General features: G+C 37.0%; 1 protein-coding gene across 1 annotated transcript in view; it reads right to left on the bottom strand.

The window, feature by feature from the left end:
• Positions 1 to 342: 342 nt before the first annotated feature.
• Hao1 (hydroxyacid oxidase 1) overlaps positions 343 to 21,274 on the bottom strand; it is a 52,746-nt gene continuing 31,814 nt past the window's right edge. Inside the window, exons 4-8 of the mRNA XM_046433274.2 lie at positions 18,241 to 18,416; positions 11,971 to 12,062; positions 3,548 to 3,706; positions 3,307 to 3,376; positions 343 to 1,072 (exon numbers count right to left, since the gene is read on the bottom strand). Of these exons, the coding sequence (XP_046289230.1) occupies positions 1,002 to 1,072; positions 3,307 to 3,376; positions 3,548 to 3,706; positions 11,971 to 12,062; positions 18,241 to 18,416 (568 nt within the window). The 3' untranslated portion in view covers positions 343 to 1,001. The remainder of the gene's footprint in view (positions 1,073 to 3,306; positions 3,377 to 3,547; positions 3,707 to 11,970; positions 12,063 to 18,240; positions 18,417 to 21,274) is intronic.

Here is a 21,274-nt window from a genome sequence, read left to right as displayed (position 1 = left end):
CAGCCTCCAATTCTCCATGACCAACTGTCCAAGGACACTTGACATTAACTAGCAAATAAGACACTATGATCAACTAAGAGAAAACCATAGAGAAAATGAAACGTTTTATTTTATTTTTTCTTCTTTCTAAGCAAGGAATCCACATCTTTACTTGGAATCACCCTATAAATTATGTAGTGATTCCCAAATGTGACTATCAGTGAGCAAAAAAGCAAATGAGGAAAGCAACGGATATAGGAGAAATAGAAGAATTAATGGGTATGCATCAGAGGAACAGGGAGATAATTATGGGTCAGAGATTAACTGGTTGAATTCCATATTGTTAACATTGAACCAGATACATTATTTTCAGAATTATTTATTTCTGATTAAGAAAGCGACATACACCATAAAACATTCAGATCTACTCAGATAATAACAATGGGAATAGAAATCTACCTTTGAGGCAGCAGCATAGCTCAGGGTGTTGGAAAGTAACAGTATCTACAAAAATCACAAATTACCACCATCCATTCCAATTCCCAGTACTATTTAGTTTGCGTTGTGATTCCAAATCTCCTGTTTCTCCAAGCATCTCCAGTATGTCAAACCTGAGCACTCAATTTAAGAATTTCCAAACACAATGCAGGTTAATAAAGAGTGAGAACATTATCTTTTTACCTCTGAGTTAGCTACCTCCAGTTTTACCAAAGGATATCTTTTGTTTTCCAGCACTTTTACCTGCCAGAGGATGACGTTGTCTAAACACATTTTCAATGTTTTCTTTTTAACAGTTAATATATTTCCAGGATGCAAGTCCATTTCTTCTAAAAAGTTCCTATGACACCCATTGAAAAGTCAAAAGCAATGAACTAAAAGGGATTGCTATTTTGTTAGAGAAGAACGACACCCTTTGTATTGAAGTGGGGAATTACAGACTGTGGTCACCCTCTGCACAGTGTCTCTTTGTCAAGTAATACATGCTGAAAAAAATAATACAGATGGGAAAATATTGTGCACTGTCAGATCTTGGAAACAGCCAAAGGATTTTTCCTCACCAATGTCTTGTCAATGACTTTCACATTCTGGCACCCTGAAAAAAATAATGCATACATTTAATATGGAATGAATGCAATAATAATCAGGCAGGTAATCGTTTTCCCAAGGAATGTAAAACTTGACAAATGTAAGGTTTATGATTCAAGGTAGGCTTGCCAAATCTTATGTGGCATGAGACCATTTTTATTACCTAAACAGTCCTTAACACAAAATGACTGGCACATATTTTTATTAACACAAAGAGTGTATTCTTTCTGCCACATTTAATAGAGACCCAGTGGCTGAAAGCTCTCTTTTAGGATATATGTCTGTACCAAATTAAAATGCAAAGTGAGGATTCACGGGATGGCATTTTTCTTGGGGATGCTCTGTCTAACAGGCTCAAGAAAGTAGTGAGTAAACAGTTTAATTTCAGGAGTTCTCTCTTTTGAACAATCTGGATCCTTTGGGTCACACACAAAAAAAGAATCCCTCTTTAGCTTTGAAACTGGGGTAGTTGATGATTTATTCAAGGTCATTCTTTGCAGCTAGAGGTTCATTCTGTGCCAAATTCAAAACAGTCGCTAATAATAACATTTATCTATTCTTTCAACAAATATTTATTTGTTGTTATTTGAATGTCAAGTACTGCAGTAGGCATTGAAAAGCTACAGTGAAGACAGCGGACAAAGATCCCTGCTTAACATTTCTTATATCTGAGAGGACATGTAAATTAAAAAGTGAATCATACGAAATATTATATATAGAAGGTAATGGATGCTAAAGAAAAACAATGGCATAAGAACACTGGGAAAGAAAATTGGAAGACAAAGGGATGGGAAATGGATTGTTATTTTAAATAGAGCAGCCAAGGTGGGCCTTTGTGGAAAAAAAAAAAGTATAATTTCTATGTGAAAGCACTGAGAACCCAAGGACGTTCTTCATAGAGATATCTGTGAGGAATCATCCATTAGGAGGAAGCAGCCAATGCAAAATTCCTAGGCCAAGATGTGTCTGACAGAGATAAGGGACATCAAGGAGGCAAGTGTGGCCCAGGAGGAATAACCAAGGGTGACAGTGGAGGAAGCTGTGATCACAAAAGCAACAGAGGTCAAACTGCATATGGCCTTGTGAACCGTGGTAAGGACTTCAGTACTGGGCTCTGAGTAAACCAAGAGCTCTTGGACAGGTCTGATCAGAATATTAATGTGATCTGAATTAAATGATTTGAATTTAAACTGATCATTCAGCTAGGATGATCAATAGAGAACCTCAGAAGGGAGGTCAGATGGAGAGGCAGACCAGCAATACCCACAGGAAGAGAGATGATGATGGCCCTGGCAGTGGAGGTGATGAGTGAGGGCAGATCCTCACTATATTCTGAAGATAGAGCCCTTGTGGATGTGAGGGAATGAGGACAAAAAGAAGACCACTCAGGAATGACCCAATATTTTTGATGTGAGCCACTTAAACTATAGTGCTATCATCTGGATCATAAATGTCCTGGGGTATTCCGTCGGTATGTTACAGGCTTGGTCTCGAGCCTATGGTACTATTGAGGAGGTAGTGAAAGGGTTAGATCCTTGAGGGCATATCTTCAAAGGGTATATCAAGACCCCTGCTCCTTCCTTTCTCTCTTTCTCTTTCTCTGCTTCCCAGCCACCATGAGGAGAAAAGTTTTCCTTCCAAGGTGCTTCCACCATATTTTCTGCCTCATCCCAGACCCAAAGCTATAGGATCCAGCAACCATGGACTGACACTTCTCAAATCATGAGCTAACATGAATCTTTCCACCTTGCAAGTTGATTATCTCAGTTTTTTTTTGTCACAGCAACAGAAAGCTGACTAACACACGTCGTATAAGACTGAGACAAGAGAAACTACAGGTGGAACTGATCTAATGGAGAAAGTTAGCAACTTAGTTTTGAACAAGTGGAATTTGACATGCCACTTAGATAGCCAAGTGGAAGTGTTGACAGGTCAGTGAGATTTATATATTGATATGTTATGAGATGAGAAAAAGCATAATGTAGCATTCACCCTTAAGGTACTCATATCCACCAAAATATCCCTAATAAAACTATCAAGGATAGAATCTAACTGCTCACTATAGAATCCCTCAGTTCAGTGTGCTCTGAACCAAAACTGAAAATAGGAAGTCATCTTCAAATTTAATGTGCACCAAATGATTCCATTTTCTTCCTGCTCAAAACCACTTCTCTCCATCAAGGAGCCTGACTTAAAGTCCACAGAAGAAAAGAAAGTTATAGATGTGAATAAGAGCCTTACCACTCAGAGCCATGGCCAACCGAAATTCTTCCTTGAGTATCTCAAGGACATCTTGGACACCTTTCTCCCCCTAAAGAAGTAAAAGACACAGAACTATTGGGTAAATCAGTTGGACTGGTTTCAGTAACTGGGGGGAAAAAAAAAGCAAATTTGAAATTGAATAGCTTACTTTTCTTTAAAAGTCCAACTATGACACTATTGATTCATCTTGCTTTATATATTTATTTATTTGTCTAATTACCTGGAAGGCCAAGCCCCATATGATGGGTCTCCCCACAAACACAGCCTTGGCACCCAGGGCCAGAGCTTTCAGAACATCAGTGCCTTTCCTTACACCCCCATCCAGGAAGACTTCCACCTTTCCCTCCACGGCCTCCACAATTTCTGGCAGAACGTCAATCTGTGAAGAGATAAGGTCAATAGTTTCATACTATCAATGTTGAATTTTTATTCAATTCCACTTTCAAGGACCACTAGCCCACCCAACCAAGTCTTAAGAGAGAAAGAAGCGGAGTAGGCCTGGGTGAACAATAAAATTATTTCCCCTTGAAAAAAAGAAGTACAACTGTTAGTAACTGAAACAAAACAATGACCAAAAATAAAAAGCAAATTTGAAATTTAGTAGCTTATTCTTCTTTCAAAGTCAAATATTGGCTTGTTTTACTGATATTCAAATTCTAGGGCTATGATAAAAAAATTATAATTTTGAAGCAATTTGATCTTTTATAGCTTTTCTTTTTAAAAAATGTAAATTGATAGGTAGACTGGCATACTCCTGTAATCTAGCAATTTGGGAGATTGAGACAGGAAGGTTGAAAGTTCAAGGCCAGCCTCAGCAATTTAGCAAGGTCCTCAGCAACTTAGTGAGACTCTGTCTCAAATAAAAAATAAAATGGGCTGGAGATGTGGCTCAGGGGTAAACTTCTCCTGGGTTCATTCAATCCTCAATACCAAAAAAAAAAAAAAAAAAAAGGAAAAAGGAAAAAAGAGAAAGAAAACAAAAATTGTAAACAAAATAAACTATCTTGTTTACACATTATTACAAATCAGCTGAAATTCACACTCAGATGATACTGCAAGCTCTGGTGTATAAAAATGCAAATTGGCCAGAAATGAAAAATTTAGTCTTGATTCCCTTGTCTAACATGTTTTGCATACAGAAACATATATTAGAGAATTTTCTGAGAAAATGTTTTCCTTGTTTTTAAAGGGAAAAAATCACATGAGATTTGAAAATCCCCATCTTGATTGACAATAGATGACTGGCTCAGGTTAACACTAGAGAACACAAGATCCTCAGAGATCTGCTGGGTTGCACTATTCTTCCTTATGCTTCATACCTCTCAGAATTCACTTACTTTCCAAGGCAACTTCACTTTCTTTCACTAAAAGAAACAGAATGCACTTGCCCACTCCCTGACTTTGGCCTTGGCCATGCAACCTACTCTGGCCAAATATATGTAAGCAGAGATGGCAAAGGGCCATTTCTGGGCACAGGCTTAAGCAACTTCAGGCTTTTCTACTCACTCTTGTACCTTGGTTATTTGTCCTAAGAAGAACACACCCTCCCCCGCCCCTTTAATATTCCCCACTTAGCTTGGACCCCAGGATGTCTTATTCAGGAAGCAGAGCTATCCCAGCCAAGCCAAGCTGGACCTGAAACTTGGAGCACAGCCAGCTACCAGGCCTAGATCTAAGATCCCTGTTAACACAAAGCTTCAAGGGAATAAATGACTGTCCATGTAAATCACTGAGTTAGAGATCTTTTATTTTATAGCATTAAGTGGCAGTATCTAACTGATACAATTGGCTAATTTGATGAAGATCTTTGCATTTGAAAATTGAAATAGTTCCTGTAGATGAAAATCTGTAAAACTATCCACATCCATCCTCAAATGTTGACTTCTAAAATGAAGCCCAGACTCTACTTAAAATGCATGCTGTAGAAACTACCATACACTCAAGTGCATTTTTTTCCAGAAATAATTGTGCTGAAATCACTAAAAGGCTTTTCTCCTTCTCCTCTAAAATTTTGAGGCTAAACTCAAGTAGATTTTTATGTAAAAGGGTGAAATCCAAACATGGCTACAGAGTTAGAGGAAGCGGAGGCAACTCTTGGCATATGGCCCTTAAATATTTGGCAGGTAATGTGATTTTCCTCTTTTCCTTTGGTTTCTCTGCCTTGCCAAACATGCTTTGGATCCATTTACATATGTGCCCTTACCTATACATAGTCCTCCTTTTACATTCAAGCAAGTTACATCAACATATAAATGCTACAATTTCCAGGCCATGATGCAAGCCATAATTAAGCATATTTCCCCATTTGAAACCAGAACCAAAGAAAAATATTAGCTATCTTAGGTTCAATACACATTTTCAAAGTCACACAAATCAAGTCTGTTTAGGTTATTTCCAATGCCTAGCATGGCCTCAAAGTAAACTAATAAAGATACTTAAAATGTGAATCCTGTATAATGAGAGCAACTAAGAACAGAGCAGGGAGGAAGAGCAGGAAGAAAAGATTAACATTAAACAGATACATGAGGTGGGATGGAAAGGGAGAGAAAAGGGAAATTGCATGGTAATGGAGGGAGACCCTCATTGTTATACAAAATTACATATAAGAGGTGTGAGGGGAATGGGAAAATAAACAAGGAGAGATATGAATTACAGTGGATGGGGTAGAGAGAGAAGATGGGAGGGGAGGGAGGGGGGATGGTAGAGGATAGGAAAGGTAGCAGAATACAACAGTTACTAATAGGGCATTATGTAAAAATGTGGATGTGTAACCGATGTGATTCTGCAATCTGTATTTGGGGTAAAATTGGGAGTTCATAACCAACTTGAATCTAATGTATGAAATATGATATGTCAAGAGCTTTATAATGTTTTGAACAACCAATAAAAAAAAATTAAAAAAAATGTGAATCCTGGGTTATAAAACAGAGCCTATGTTTGAGTTCCTGTGTCTTTGGACAAGAATGTTCTGCCCATTGCTGAGCATCTCCATTCTCCCTTTTTCCTTTCAGTAGTTACAGTTTTATGAGATATAAATTATATAAAATAATTCCAATCATGACAGGTTGAATAAATAAATATAGTAGATAAACCCATTATTTTAAGACCCTGTTTAAATTTTCTTCTTTTCAGTTCACATCCCTATAGCCTCCATTGTTAGTCTTTTGACTTCTAACATTTTAGCAAAACAGCTGAGCATCAAATCAGATAAAACCAGATCTGCTTTAGTTAAAAGCAAAGAAGACCAAGTACAAGTCATTGCCCATAAATCTTCCCCTGATTCTGTACCTGACCCTAGCTATCACACTTTACTACAAATCTGAGGTTCCTACTAAGCACACTTAGGAAAAAAAAAAAAAAAAACTGGTCCATGAGGTTCAGCTTATTGTTTGCAAAATGCAAAAAAAAAAAAAAAAAAAATGGTAGCCATGATTTCCCTCCCTGTCTTCATTTCTTGAAGGATTATAAGGATTATGGTGCAAGGGAATAGGAGCAGGGAGATCAGATCTGGCTTGCTTTCACCAATAGAAGATGAGAAAAGTTGACATTCAGTTCTAAACCTAGATCTTAAAAGACCTAATTAGTTCTAAACCTAGGTCTTTAGGAAATCAGCCACCTCCTGAGAACAAGCCCACAAGAGTGTAGGAAGACATGAGGCAACCAGAGCCACCCATACTGAGCTCATCCTACACCAGCCTGCCCTAGTAGACTGGGCAGCTGACCACAGGCACAGATGAGTAAGCCCAGCCAGAAACACAACTCCACTCCCCAGAAGATCTCAGTCCAAATTGCCAACCCACAAAATTGTGTAATGAATAAATGGCTATTGTTTTTTAGCCAGTAAATTTCAGAATGGTTTGTTACACAGCAGAAGCCAACTGATGATGTCAAGTGTTACTCAAGGATGAAATTACATGGGCCTTTTTGTATTTTCCTTTTATTTATTTACTTTTTTGCTTCTAAACTAGACAAGTGCTGTACCACTGTGCTATAATCCCAGCCCCATAGACCCCATTTCAAAAGAAAAACATGAATCTCAAATCTCACAAAATATGCCCAATAACTCAATTTTAAATCACCAACTTAGCAACCTAAATACTTATTCTACGAAAATGTTTTGCAATTGAGAATTTTCAGTGGAAAAGAATGTCATGTTTGTAAGTTTGAGGTACTTTGGGTCCACTTAGCACCAAAACAAAATGCAGCCAGTATACAGTGGCACACACCTATAATCCCAACAGGTTGAGAGACTGAGGCAGGAGAATCTTGAGTTCAAAGCCAGCCTCAGCAAAAGCCGAGGTGCTAAGCAATTCAGAGAGACCCTGTCTTTAAATAAAATACAAAATAGGGCTGTGGATGTGGCTCAGTGGTTGAGTGCCCCTGAGTTCAATCCCTGGTACCTCCTCCCCCCGCCCCACAAACACACACACACACACACAAAAAACAATGCAAACTGAAAAAAAAAATACTCTTAAGATTCAAACATATGAGAGAATCTGTCTTTAGACCTACATTTGAGATTTTAGAAATCAATCAGATTCTATCATACTATGCTCAAATGGCTTCAAGGTCAACCTGGGCCACATTATTACTGTAATGATAAGGTCCTTGAAGTAAACTGGGTTTCTTGTGTGTGTATTTTTTAAGTTTTTACTATTTTTTATTGATTCTTTTTAGTTATGCATTACAGTAGTATACATTTTAACATAATTATTCAAGCATGGAATATATCTTATTCTAACTCAAACCCTAGTACACCTCCTTCCCCTCCTCTCTCCCCACCTGCTGCTTCCTTCTCTCTATTGATCTTTTTTGCCATTTACCCATAGTTATTTTTTAATTAATTTCTTGTGGATATAAACAACGATGAGATTTGCTATGATATATTCATATGTGTTCATAGGAAAGTTATGTCAGACTCATTCCACTCTCCCTCTCTCTCTCTTTTTTTTAATCCTTTTGGATATAGCAAAGACCTGGAAGCAGTTATCAGAAGCAACGTGTTAAGATGAACTGAAGTTAAATTTCTGGCCGAGGGCTCCTAGTGATAACTATTTCTCCATACTAAGGAACCCTGAGATTATTAGAAATGTAGACATCATATCCTCAGCCACGCAGTAAGAAGAGGCTTACACATAAAAGTATCCTGTTTCCCCATCTCTCATCCCAAAGGAGAGGCAAGACAAAGACTTAATTAACCCAAGACTCCCAGTTCAGTGTTCCTCCCATGACGTCACGTGACCTCTGTTGTTCTGACTTATGATGTAACCAATTCCTCTGGACAATGAGCCCTTCTGTTCATCTGTTGAAAAGTTCAACACCCCAGCCTCCTTCAAGGCTCTTTGCCACTCAACCTCAAAATCCACACACTGAGGGGAAAACCCCAATTTGCCATAAATGAAGTCTTCTCTCTCACATTTCTCTCATCATCACAGGCCTTAAATTTCTTCTAAATTAGGAGGCAAAAAAACTCAAGTATCTCCTGTCATACACACAGCATGCAAAGGGAGGGTTATTGTTTTTTTAAAAACAGTCTCAGAGACCACAACTCAAAAAGCCCTTTTAGATAAGTTTCCATATCCCCTCAGCCAGAGGGAAATAAACCACACCATTTAGATATTTTTCCCCTTAAGATCTAGTTAGATTTGATTTCAGTAGATTTATATTTTATTTTTAGAAAACAAACTTAATTTGGGCCGCACACTGAGTCTATGTCTTCATACACAAGTGAGGCATAAATCTGAGAAAAAGTCTTGAGCGCTGACCAACTTCCCCACCCTGCTCACAGGAAGGCTTCACTTTCCACCTCTATTTACTTACAGGCAATATTTAATATCACCTAAAAAGATGTGTCTCTAGGAGTAAAGCTAAGCTGGAAAAGGTGGAAAACTTACAGTCTTAGTATTCTAAATCTTGGTATAATCCTGCAGTGTATAGACTTGGTTGATTGAAATCAATAGTACTATAGAAAGAACAGTGCCACAAGCACACCCAATATTCCCCACCCAATTTACTCTGCCCTGTGTCACACTCCACTCATCTATCAATTGTAGCTAAATTGACCTGCCTGTTCAATGAAATGATAACCTATGACTACTTGGGTAAATTATTTCTTCTACTCTCTACTTCCAGTTGTTTAAATATAGTCCACTAGTCATCCCAATCACAGCCATCTATATCAGAACTATGATTAAATTGATCTCATAAAAGAGAGAACAATGTATATGCCAATTCAGTTTAGAAAAAATAATGTGGTCTAGAAAGACCATCTACATTATTTAATAAATATGTACATTTTTTAAATTTTTGTTATATGATGCTAGTTTCTTTTGCCTGTGATAAATCAAATTATAATGCATTACAGTTCAAAAGCAACAAAAGAATTACATCTGATGTCTAACTTCAAATGATAAGAAAACCAGGATTCAGAGTAGAAATCCCCTCAGCAGTTCAGGTTCTCCTTTTCTCTTTCCTTGGATGTGATAGTTATGAAGGTCACCTAATTGCTATTCATGCCAAAATCCAATTTGTAACACTCACTGCTGTTAAACCAAGTCTCTTCTGCTGTATATCCAATGACTTAGTATTTAAGAAACTCCTCCTTTGTCTATCCAGGCAGGTATATTTCTCAGGACTCCCTCATTTCCACCAGACACTGCAAACAGAATGAACTACCTCATATTCCCCAAGCATATTCCACTCTTTCTCATTCCACATGAAAGCTTGTAGTTCTAAAGATGGAGGTTCACTCGAGTCCAGGGCAGAGCTGAAAGATACTTGCAACATCATTACCTCATCTATAAAAATCTTAGCCAATTCCACAACTCCACACAACATCATAAGGAAATGACTTTTTAATACCTTATCCAGAGCTTCTGATCCCAATTCTGGATCATTGATCCATGAAATCTATCCAAAGCTATATATCTGTCTCATGGTTTAGATATGAAATGTCTCCTCAAAGCTTATGCATTAGACAATCCAAGAAAATTTGGAGGTGAAATGATTGGGTATTGAGTGCCTTAACCTAGATCAGGACATTAACTCAGTTGAGTGTATTTAACTGGGTGGTAACCTAGGTAGGTGAGGTGTGGCTGGAAGAGGTAAGTCATTGGGATGTGCCTTTGGGGTTTATATTTTGTCCCTGGTATGCAAGACATCTCTCTCTGCTTCCTGTTGTCATGTCCTGAACTGCTTTCCCCACCCACATTCTCCGGCCACAATGTTTTTGCCTTACCTTAGGCCCAGAGAAATGGAGTTGGCTGTCTGTGGACTGAGATCTCTGGAACCTTGAGCCCCAAAGTAAACTTTTCTTCTAATTGTTCTTTTTAGGTCTTTTGGTCACTCTGCTAAAAAAGCTGACTAAAACTGTCTCCACAATTTTTGATCCAGTTCTCATTCCCCAATCTTTGATCCCAAAATCTGCACTAAATAGATTGCTGGTATCCTTGGCTTTGGGTCTCCTTGAGGCTAACTCATTACCACAATTTGCAAGCCAGTTTAGTTTTTTGTTTTATTTTGTTTTGTTTTGGGGGGGCAGTACCAGGGATTGAATTCAGGGGCACTCTACCACTGAGCCACATCCCCAGCCCTATTTTGTATGTTTAATAGAGACAGAGTCTCACTGAGTTGTTCAGCACTTTGCTTTTGCTGGGGCTGGCTTTGAACCTGAGATCCTCCTGCCTCAGCTTCCCAACCTGCTGGGATTACAAGCATGTGCCACTGTGCCCAGCCAGTTTAGTTCATTTTTATATCTAGATTCTGAACTCTGATTTGTCTAGCATGGTATGTAAAGTATATAATAACCACAGATTCACATTGAAATCTCCTGGATAGCTTTAAAATGTATTGGTGTTTATGTGCCTCCAGATGATATGAGATTCTGATGAATGGATCTGCAGAGTAGCCTGGATATCATGATTCTCAAAGTTTTCCAGGTGATACAATATGCAACCAAGATAGTTCATAGCTCAACAGAGCAGCCTGTTTGCTGCTGAATTCTGCTCAACTGGGCCATAGGACTTCTATATTCTTTCCTCTTTACTTTCTTTGTGCAGCTTTTCAACTCCCACCCCTAGGGGGCTGCAGACATAGCTTGGTAATACAGTGCTTGCCTACCATACACCAGGCCCTGGGTTCAACCCCATCACCACAAAACTCATAAATAAACAAATATTTTAAATTCCATTCCCACCTCCTCAGGAAATTCCAATGTATCCCTCTTCCTGACTTCTTGTCATAATTGAGCCTATGATCTCTAACTCCACCAAAGCTTTTTATAATTTCCACAATTTTCTATTAGCTAATCTTTTTTGGATTCTCATTGCTTAATATTTCCTCCCCTTTATGATAACTGCTGAAGTACCTATGATCACAAGGACATCCCTGCTCACAAATGCCTGATTACTTAACAAAGGCTTACTTATGAATTTATGAATAAATGTACTAGATTGATTAAAAATACTCGTATTAGTTGATTTCAATTATTCTGTGCCACTGAAAATCTGTGATGTTGCATATCCACACATAGTTCACCTTGTGTGATGACAAAAATTTGCACATAGAATAAGCAGACACAGAGAGAGTCAAAATTGAGATGGAAGTGGGAGCCAAAGAGAAATCTCAGCACTTGAGGAAACTCACTGTGGCTGGCACTCCATCAAGTTGTCGAGCGCCATGATTGGACACTAAGATCCCATCCAGACCATGCTTAACTGCCTTCCTGGCATCATCGCCTGGGGGGAAAAAAAACAGCCTATGAAAACTAGGATTTAACAGGTTTGGGTTTAGAGGCTGCAACAATCCAATTTTTCTATCCATTTATACTGAGAATTTAGTATATCCTCAAGTTCTTCAAAATTTCCCATTATTCTGTCTAATCTATGTCATTCATCTTATTGTCCTTAGAGGCAACTAACTGCCTAGAGCCCTCTACCTTCTTACTCATTTCTGTATTTGTAATTTTGGGGCCCCATTACCTATCTTCATCCTCTATGACTGCTCCTATTCTATTGGGATTGAAAGTCTTATAGTTCAATACATAATTTTCCCTGTCTCCTCTGTGTTCCCAGAGAGCCCACCTTGAGTTATAATTTTCTATTTTTCTTCAATCAAAATTCTCCATTATTGTTGTTTTTTTTTCCATAAATTCCTGAAAGTTTTTGGCTATTTGTGCTCTTCATCTGTTTAGCCGTGCTGTCATTGATTTATATATGTCAGTAAGAATGAAGTCTTGTGTTTGATAAGAGGGTCCCTGTGTATTTAGTCCAATGCATATCAATTAAAGTGTATTTTCAAAATGGTTCTCTAACGTATGGTCTTAATGCACTGCTGTCCAATTGAATTCTGGGTGAAAATGAAAATATTCTTTATCTGTTCACTTCCATACAGTGACCACCTGCCACATGCAGTAATTGAAATGTGGCACTGTGACTAAGGAACTGGATTTTACATTTATTTTATTTTACTTAATTTAGGCAGTCACGTGTGACTGGTGATTATTATATTGGACAGATGATGTTTATATAAGTTTACCTATCCTAATAAAGATATACAGTAGGGTATTTTTTAAGTTTAGATATAGTCATAAATAACATTAACACGCAATGTAAAATTATGTTCTAAAATGATGTGGTTTGGTCTGGTTATGTACTTGTATGCATGATACCAAATAGAAAAGTCAAATATAAAAAAAAAAACATTGAAATATGTGAATTATGATATTATGTGAACCCCATAATTGAGCACGTATGTATTCCTCCTACTTGTATTTGATTTCTGCCACCATAGAATATTATTAATAAATAGATCCTATACAGAATGAAGAAGGGATTGACTTCTTAGGCTAAGTCATAGGACTATCTGAAATTTTTTATTGGCGTATATTAATTAAGTAGAATGCTGGGTTTCAATGTGACATATTTTCCCATATATAAAAACATAATTTGATTGATTTTACTCCCAGTACCTTTCCCACAATCCCATCCTCCCTCCCCAAGATCCCTTTCCTATACTCTAATGGTTGTTCTTCTACTTTCATTGAATCCCGTTTTTCCTCCTAGTTGTTTTTTTTCCCCCTCTTGCTTCCACGTAAGAAAAAACATACAATAATTTCCTAAGTCTGGCATATTTTGCTCAAAAATATGGTCTCTATTTTCCTGAAAATGCATAATTTCATTCTTGTTTATGGCTGAATAAAAGTCCATTTTGTTTGAATGCTATATTTTCGTTACCCATTCATCTCTTAACATACACCCAGGCTTATTCCATAACTTGGTTATTGTGCATTGTGCTGCAATAAACATGGATATGCCTGTATCTCTTGGATAAATATGAAGGAGTAGTATAGCTGGACCACACTGCAGTTCTGTCTTTAGCTTTTTAAGGAACTTCCATATTGATTTTCAGAGAGACTGCTCTGATTTACATTCATACCAAAAGAGTTCCTTTTTCCCCCACATCTTCATCAACATTTATTGCTATTTACATTCTTGATGTTTGTCATTCTAACTTGAGTGAGATATAATTTCAGTGCAGTTTTGATTTGCAGTTCCCTCACGGCTAAAGATATTGAGGTTTTTTTCATATAATTGTTGATCCTTCATATTTTTTAATGTCTGCTTGATTCAGTTGCCCATTTGTTCATTGGGTATTTGCTTTTTTCAATGTTGTATGTGGGGAGGGGTATTTGTTTGTTTTCATTTTTGTTTTTCACTTCTTCATGCATTCCAGACATTATTAGAAGAGTAACTGGTGAAGATTTCCTCCCATTATGGAGTCACTCACTGTTAATTCTTTCCTCTACTTTGCAGAGCTTCTTAATTTGATGCCATCCCTTTTATTGATTCTTTCTCTTATCTCCTAAGCTATAAGAGTCCTAGTCAGTGGTTTTTGCTGAAGTATATGTATATGTTGAAGTGTTTCCCCTATTTCTTCTTCTAACAGTTGCAAAATTTCTGGTCTTATACTTCTGTCTTTGATCCATTTTGAGGTATCTGTACAGGGTTAGATATAGAAATCTAGTTTCATGTTTTCTATATATGAATGTCCAATTTTCCCAGAACTGCTTGTAAAACGGGCTGTTTTGTCTCCAGTGTATGGTTTTGGTACCCTTTGTCAAAAATCAAATGACTGTTGTGTAGGTTATTCTCTCCTCAGACTGGTTTGCGGAATAAATAAATTGAGTGTTTGGAAAGTGTCTGACACATGTTGAGTACTCAGATGATTATGAAATATTACTAATACAGTCATCTGGTAGTGCAGGGAATATAAACTAAGAAGATGAGTTAGGTAGAGGAAGATTCATTTGCTGGATGCTTTGGGAAATTTATTTGTGTTCTGTTTATAGCAATAAAGTTTCATGCTAGTCTGGAGGATGATTATAAAGCACCCTGCATTTGGAGTAAGTGTTATTTAAGAAATAAATTGGTGTTTTCCATTATTTCAAATGGGTTTCCATGTTCTCCAGGCAGTGTAGGACTATAAGGCCAAACAACAACAGAAAGATTTTCTCAGGGGATAGAAGCAGGAGCTTATAGAGAAGCGAAGACAGTAAGAATAATTCGTGCATGGATATAAGCTCTTTTAATTAGCTGCTTATAAATCTGTCTTTTGCAATTAATTTTTTTTTATTTATAACCTGGACAGAAAAGCAATTTTGCCTTCATGAGAAGGTCAAAATATTCTGACTTAGCAAAATGTTCATGAATCTTTGATATTTTCATCAACCATAATAGTTTACTGGTTTGTCATTCCTTATGTGTTAATTTGCCATTAAATTACACTGATCATTTAAGAAGCGAAATAACTGATAAGTATTCATACTGTTTTCTATCTTATTAATATACTATTTTCATATTTAATCTAAAATATCAAAGTGAAATATAGGTCATCAAGATTTACACTAAAGTCTTCTGAACTCTAGATAACTGGGCAACAATTTTTAATACAATTGAGACAGCCTGAGTAAAATATTATTTAAAGTGTCTTAAATGAGCAAACCAACCATGAAAAGAATTAATTAAACAACACTTCCGTAGATGCAAAAATAAGCCACAGTGGAAGTGAGATAACCTCATTAAAAAAAAAAAACTAAAAAGGATTATGCCTTTGCTCATGAGTCATTTGTTTATTAGTGTGAATTCTGGCAAAGACCAAATCCTGTCTGAAGTACACGTTTGGAGCTTGTGTTGATGTTCTCCAAGGACCAAGTTTAACCACAGCAAGGGATTACATCTTGCATTCCAATGTGCATCCACTAAAATGCAATTCTTAAAATGGTGGTAAGGATGGGATGTTTCACCTAGATCTTTCCAAATGCTCTTGAGTTTATGTTCCAGTGAACATAATCTGCATACTTCTGGTAAAAGGAAAATGAAAGGAAACGGATGACTCTCAGTCAATCCATGTGATTCTGGAAGAAGACTTGTGATGTGAGTACTGGATTTCCCAGAACTCATCCATCTTCCCCTCCTCATCTCCAGATTGTGTATGAGCATTATTTGATGTAGTTGCTGTTATAGAGATGATTGTTGTTTGCTAAATAAATGAAACAAATAGTTACAGAAAAAACTGGACAAATATAAACTTACATTTATAAATAACTAACTTCTTTTCAAATGCCAAATGCTATATTTCTTTATCTTGCTTTTTGAGTTCTAATTATATAGGCTTAGAGTTTTTACCAAGTATTTTATCCAATAAACATTTGGGCTACCTGATATGTGCAAAATATTGTGAAAACATGTAAAAATGAGCCAGATAATCCATATACACAAGAAAAAAGAGAGATGATGATGATGGTGGTGGTGGTGGTAGTAGTCTTGGGCAAAATGATTACAGACTAAAATTCTAGATTCAAAAGTATTTTTCAATGTAACCCATGATAGTAAGTGTAATGTAATGGATTTGCATAATAACCTATTGGGCAAAAAGTAGAAAATGACATAAATTGGGAATCCAGAATTGAAAACTGGGTTCAATAAAATGACCTCATTTTTTATAATTATTTCTTATTTAACTGAGACCATTTGGAAACTAGACTAAAAGTTTGTTCTTCTTTAGTGATTTCAAGCCAGATCTCCCAGGCCATGTCTGAGATTAACCATATTAATCTTCTAATTCAATTTTATCTTCTCATTCCCTTCCCTGACAATCATTTCTTACCTGGACAATCACACTTCCTGAATGTTCTTCCTGGCCACCTCCATCCATTAGGTCAATTTTACAAAACATGATTTTTCTAAGGTGCTGATCTGATGAGGTGGCTTCCCTGATTCAGATGCTTCAGTGATTCTCAACCACCTTAAAGTCTACATTCCCTAAAATGCCTTACATTTTATATAAGTTGTTACCCATAAGTGCTTTATTTCACTACTATTTCAGTCTGTAATACAATCTGTTGACCCATTATCAGAGTGAAATTCAAGTATCTTCATTCTGAAATGAAACCTTTTCTAATCTGCTCTTCTAATGGTCCAACCATTTTAAAGCCACTGCCTTACACTGCCTAGTATATCTTTAGTGTTTTATACTTCAACATTTTAAACAAACCCAAATGCTTTTTTTTATGTTTGTCTCTATAACAACAGGCTCTTCTTTAGGCCAAGCATCTTAAATTATAATCATAAAAACTTTTAGCACAAAATAAGTACAATAAATGTGCATGGAATGAATGAATAAGAAGATGCAAGAATCAATGAATAAATGACACAGAATATCCCTGTGAATGTTCTTTAGAACCTAAGGTTGTGTGGCTACAGAAAGTAAGGAAGGGTTCAAGGTGGTTGCAAATATAAGAAGTGAAACTGTTGTTTAAAGGTATATGTAAATCATAATTTAATCACTATGGTATAAAACCCATAGAAATTTTGAATTCAGATAATGATCAATAGTAAATAGTGTGACAATACATTTTTCAAAAGCAAAGATTAAGCTAGACCCCTGTTTAAACATATCTCCAAAAGCTGCACTGAGCCCATTCTTTCATTTAAATTTTTCTTAGTGCATAGATGACACAAAGTAGGCAGCATGCTTAGAGCTTTATAATTAGAGACCACATGACACACATTCAAGTAAACTCCATGAACAAAGTTTGATTTGTTAGACTCTGAGATAAGTTAATACACTCTCTCATCCCAAAGCCACTTACTCAAACATTTCACTTTTTTTTTTCAAGTGTTTTTTTGTTTTTTTTGTTTTTGTTTTTGTTTTGTTTTAGCTATCTATATAACCATGCTGGGGGTGGAGGGACACAAAATGTTTTCAAAGAAAACATTTTTTTTTTGAGAGAACACTCCAAAACATTGGCACTCCAAAGTCATTATAGTGATTATAAATCCTTGTGGGACTTGTATACATGTGGATTCTGGAGTAAGAATCAACTTCCTTACTATCCATGGGTTGATAATTGAGAATTATCCACCATTCTTCACAGAGAGATAATGGGAATTTCTCCACAGTCAAATATTATCCCTGGCCATTGGTACTTGGAGGTAGCACAGGAAAAAGAGAAAAGACTCTTAAAACAACAGGTCTGGCTGTCCTATTTCCTTCATTTGGGGCGTCTTTGGTCTAAGAGCAACTATTGTATCTTTCAGGTAAAACCATGTACTCGTGATGTTCTACCAAGATTTTGCCAAGTTCCATGACTCAGTAATGGCTCCAGAACAAGTCAATGGCATCACAAACACTTTGAAAAAGGTAACTTCTTACTTATCATCTTTTTCTCTGAATATTACCTAAGAATGAGTAGATATTTACTCACTAACATCAGAAGAGAGAATTGAGAATTGGAATGTGTCTTTTGATTTCCATAATAAGTTCTTCCTGATTGTTTTCCCTTAGGGGGAAAAAAAAAAGGCACAGCCGTATCCACTAAAGTTAGTACAGATTCCAACTGAGAAATAAACAAACCTCTTAAGATGCCCTTTGCAACAATAGGCAGTGATGTCAGTCCCCTCAGCCACTCAATATCTTTCCAACTGATGGATGGGTCTATAGCTTTCGCCACGTATGCAGCAAGTCCACTGTCATCTCCAAAATTTTCCGTAGGAGAAAATGCTAAATCATTGGTTTCAAAATTCTTCAACCTGAAATAGTTACATAAATGTTAGAGTCTGTAAACAAGTCAAAATAACACCTGGCATTTTGCCAGGGGAATGTTAGAGTTCGTAAACAAGTCTGGATGGTGCCTGGCAAAATGCCAGAGGGAGTGGTTTGAGAAGTAACAAAAGCAAGCCATTAAGTGTGAAGATTCCTGATTGGTTGACTGCTGTATCTAGTTTATGTTAATTAGATAAGCTGTGTGGAATGTATAAATACTGCTCCTGTCCTACAATAAAGGGCTCCTACTCCTGCTGTATCAACCTACACAAGTTGTTCCTCACCCCGCCCCACCCCCCGTTATTTTGCTGCAGCCAGACTGCGGCACATAAAATTAAAAAAAATTCCCAAAGTCACAAATATATTTATGATGATTGAGTCAATGAAAAAAATAAAAGTGACTCTTTTCAAATCAATTAGCTATTCATTCCTCAATCACTCACTGAAGGTTACTTGCAGTTATATTTTCCATGTTTTGCTGTAGGACTCTAGGCTAAATGTGACAATTCAGTGGTCTTCATTGATTAACTAAAGAGTATGTGTGTGTGTGTGTGTGTATTGTTAAACATTTGTATATTTATAAGCAATTTCAAAGAAAAATATGTGGCCATGTTCAAACATTTCCTGTTTAGGCCAGTTTATGGATCTAAACAATAGACTTGATGTTATTTTCAGCCAGCAATGCAAATTAATCATAATGAAAAACATTTGCATGATGCTTTATAACTTACAAAGGGTTTTTATATATCTATATTTTCACATTTCTTTAAAAAACTTTTAGAAAGTAAAATTGACTCCTTGTCTCCCATTTTACACACACACACACACACACACACACAAATGAAAACAGAAATGTAGAATGAGTTGCCCCAAGAATAAAGATAGCTAATGACAGCATTTGGGCTCCAACCCAGGTCTCTCCACTGAACTCTTGATTAGGTTCTCTTTGCTTTTATAAGTTGCATCCTGGCTATTACAACTGGCCTCAGGCAACCTGACAATGCCCTAGGGTCCAGACTAAAGAAGGCTGGAACTGCAGTAACATGTGTTAATACTTCCTGTCTGTTCCCCTGTGGACAATTTTACCTGCCGTATTGTTAGGGTAGTAGTGGTGGTGGGTACTGGGTACAAGAGGTCTTTTCTGGTATATAAGTTGTCAGAACTGGCTTTCCATCAATCCTTCATTATTTGTTCCTTCTGAAGCTCTGTACCTGCTGATTCAAACTTCCCTGATCTTCCAGACAACTTGGACAAAATCATGAGCTGTCCAATTATCAACACCTTAACCTGTGGCTTTTTCTTGCTCTGAGGAGCTTAAGTTACTAGCCATACAGAAGACTAGAAGTGTAAATAACCCAGCTCCTACACCACTCCAGAGACTAACTCTGAGATGCAATCTACATACACTCCCAGAGTTTTCCAGCAAGATTAAGCCTCAGTTGCCCTCTGTAACTGCCTTGATAAAGAGTTCTCTGTATGCTGCCTACCCCTCCTTGCCCCACTTCCCTGGCTCTCTAACAATATTTCTTCATATTCCAAACGAACTACCTGCATTCAAACCACTGGCTCACAGTCTGCTGCTCAAGGAACCCAATCAGGTACACCACTGAGTTGCTAACTTCCCGTGTCTAATTGCGTTGACCTAGTGTAGTCCCCAGTTTCTAATTCACCTCTAAGCCTCTGCTGCTGGCTCATCCTAAACCTGAAGTCATTTCATTGGACCTAATATCCTCATATTCTAATTAGACTTTGACAGTTCCCCAAACTAAAGGAAAAGTCCTTTCTGCCTACGGGTCTGACCACTAGGTGAATACATGGTCACCTGGACACAATAGCACCATCCATGTGACTTATCTACCCACAGCCCCAAATCCAGTAGCAATCTTCAGTCCCTGAAAGGCTGCTTATAAATAATGACAATGACTGGGTTCACCTTGATCTTCTGCATATTGTAACTAACCCTGTTAGTCAGTCTCCTTTTCAGGTATAAGTAGAACTATATATTGACCTCTGGCTTAGTTCTAGCTCTCTGCTCCCCTCTGGCACTGAACATAGAAAAGACCTTGGAGCCATGGCTGTAAAAGCCTTTATATAAAACTAGAACTATCTGGGAACATTGTTTTTAAATTATTTTTTAAACAATCCTTTAATACAAAACTCTTTTGATACTTTTTACATTTCAGTATATTTCAGCTCAAATAACAGGTTGTGTAGCTCAAGTGGCATATATTATCATAAGGACATGAACATTCAATTCCATAATCCTTGATTCAAGCCATTAGAAACATTTTCTCAATAAGAATTGACTAGTGCTATAGTTTTATGGACTCAGGTGACCACTAAAAGTAATAGAAAATTCTAGCTCCTTGAGGGTCATAAGAACACTTATCTAGCTGTTGGGCTCTGATAGGGACTTTAACTGGGCTTCTTAAAAAATAAAACCACATAGGATTGTACATTTTATCACAGCCTTTGGTCTTCTGTGGTCACACTAACTTGAATTGAATTTACCTTTCTGGTCAATGACCATACACTTATGGTCAGACCTATTCCACTACTTATAAATTATATTAAAGTTCAAACTTTCAAGTAATGTTGTTAATAAGAAAAAGTGCAGTCTCTCTATCCCAGAGCAATAACAAGAGAAAAAAAATTGCTATGTGCATGGAGTCTAAATGGCACACCACCCCCATCCCAAACAAGCCACAGTGCTTCAGCAGGGGTGGGGTGAAAGGGTGAAATGGATAGGAAAAAACAGAAACATGGATAAAATTATATAAATAACTGTTGTTATTCTTGGATGGTGAATGCAGATCAACACTTGAATGAATGTTGCCTTACAGAA

The sequence above is a fragment of the Marmota monax genome, unplaced genomic scaffold, assembly GCF_021218885.2.
Source record: "Marmota monax isolate L192 unplaced genomic scaffold, Marmota_monax_Labrador192_F-V1.1 WCK01_AAM20220418_F8-fsc00014, whole genome shotgun sequence".
In the NCBI taxonomy this organism is placed as follows: domain Eukaryota; kingdom Metazoa; phylum Chordata; class Mammalia; order Rodentia; family Sciuridae; genus Marmota; species Marmota monax.
This window is presented reverse-complemented; position numbering and strand designations above follow the sequence as displayed.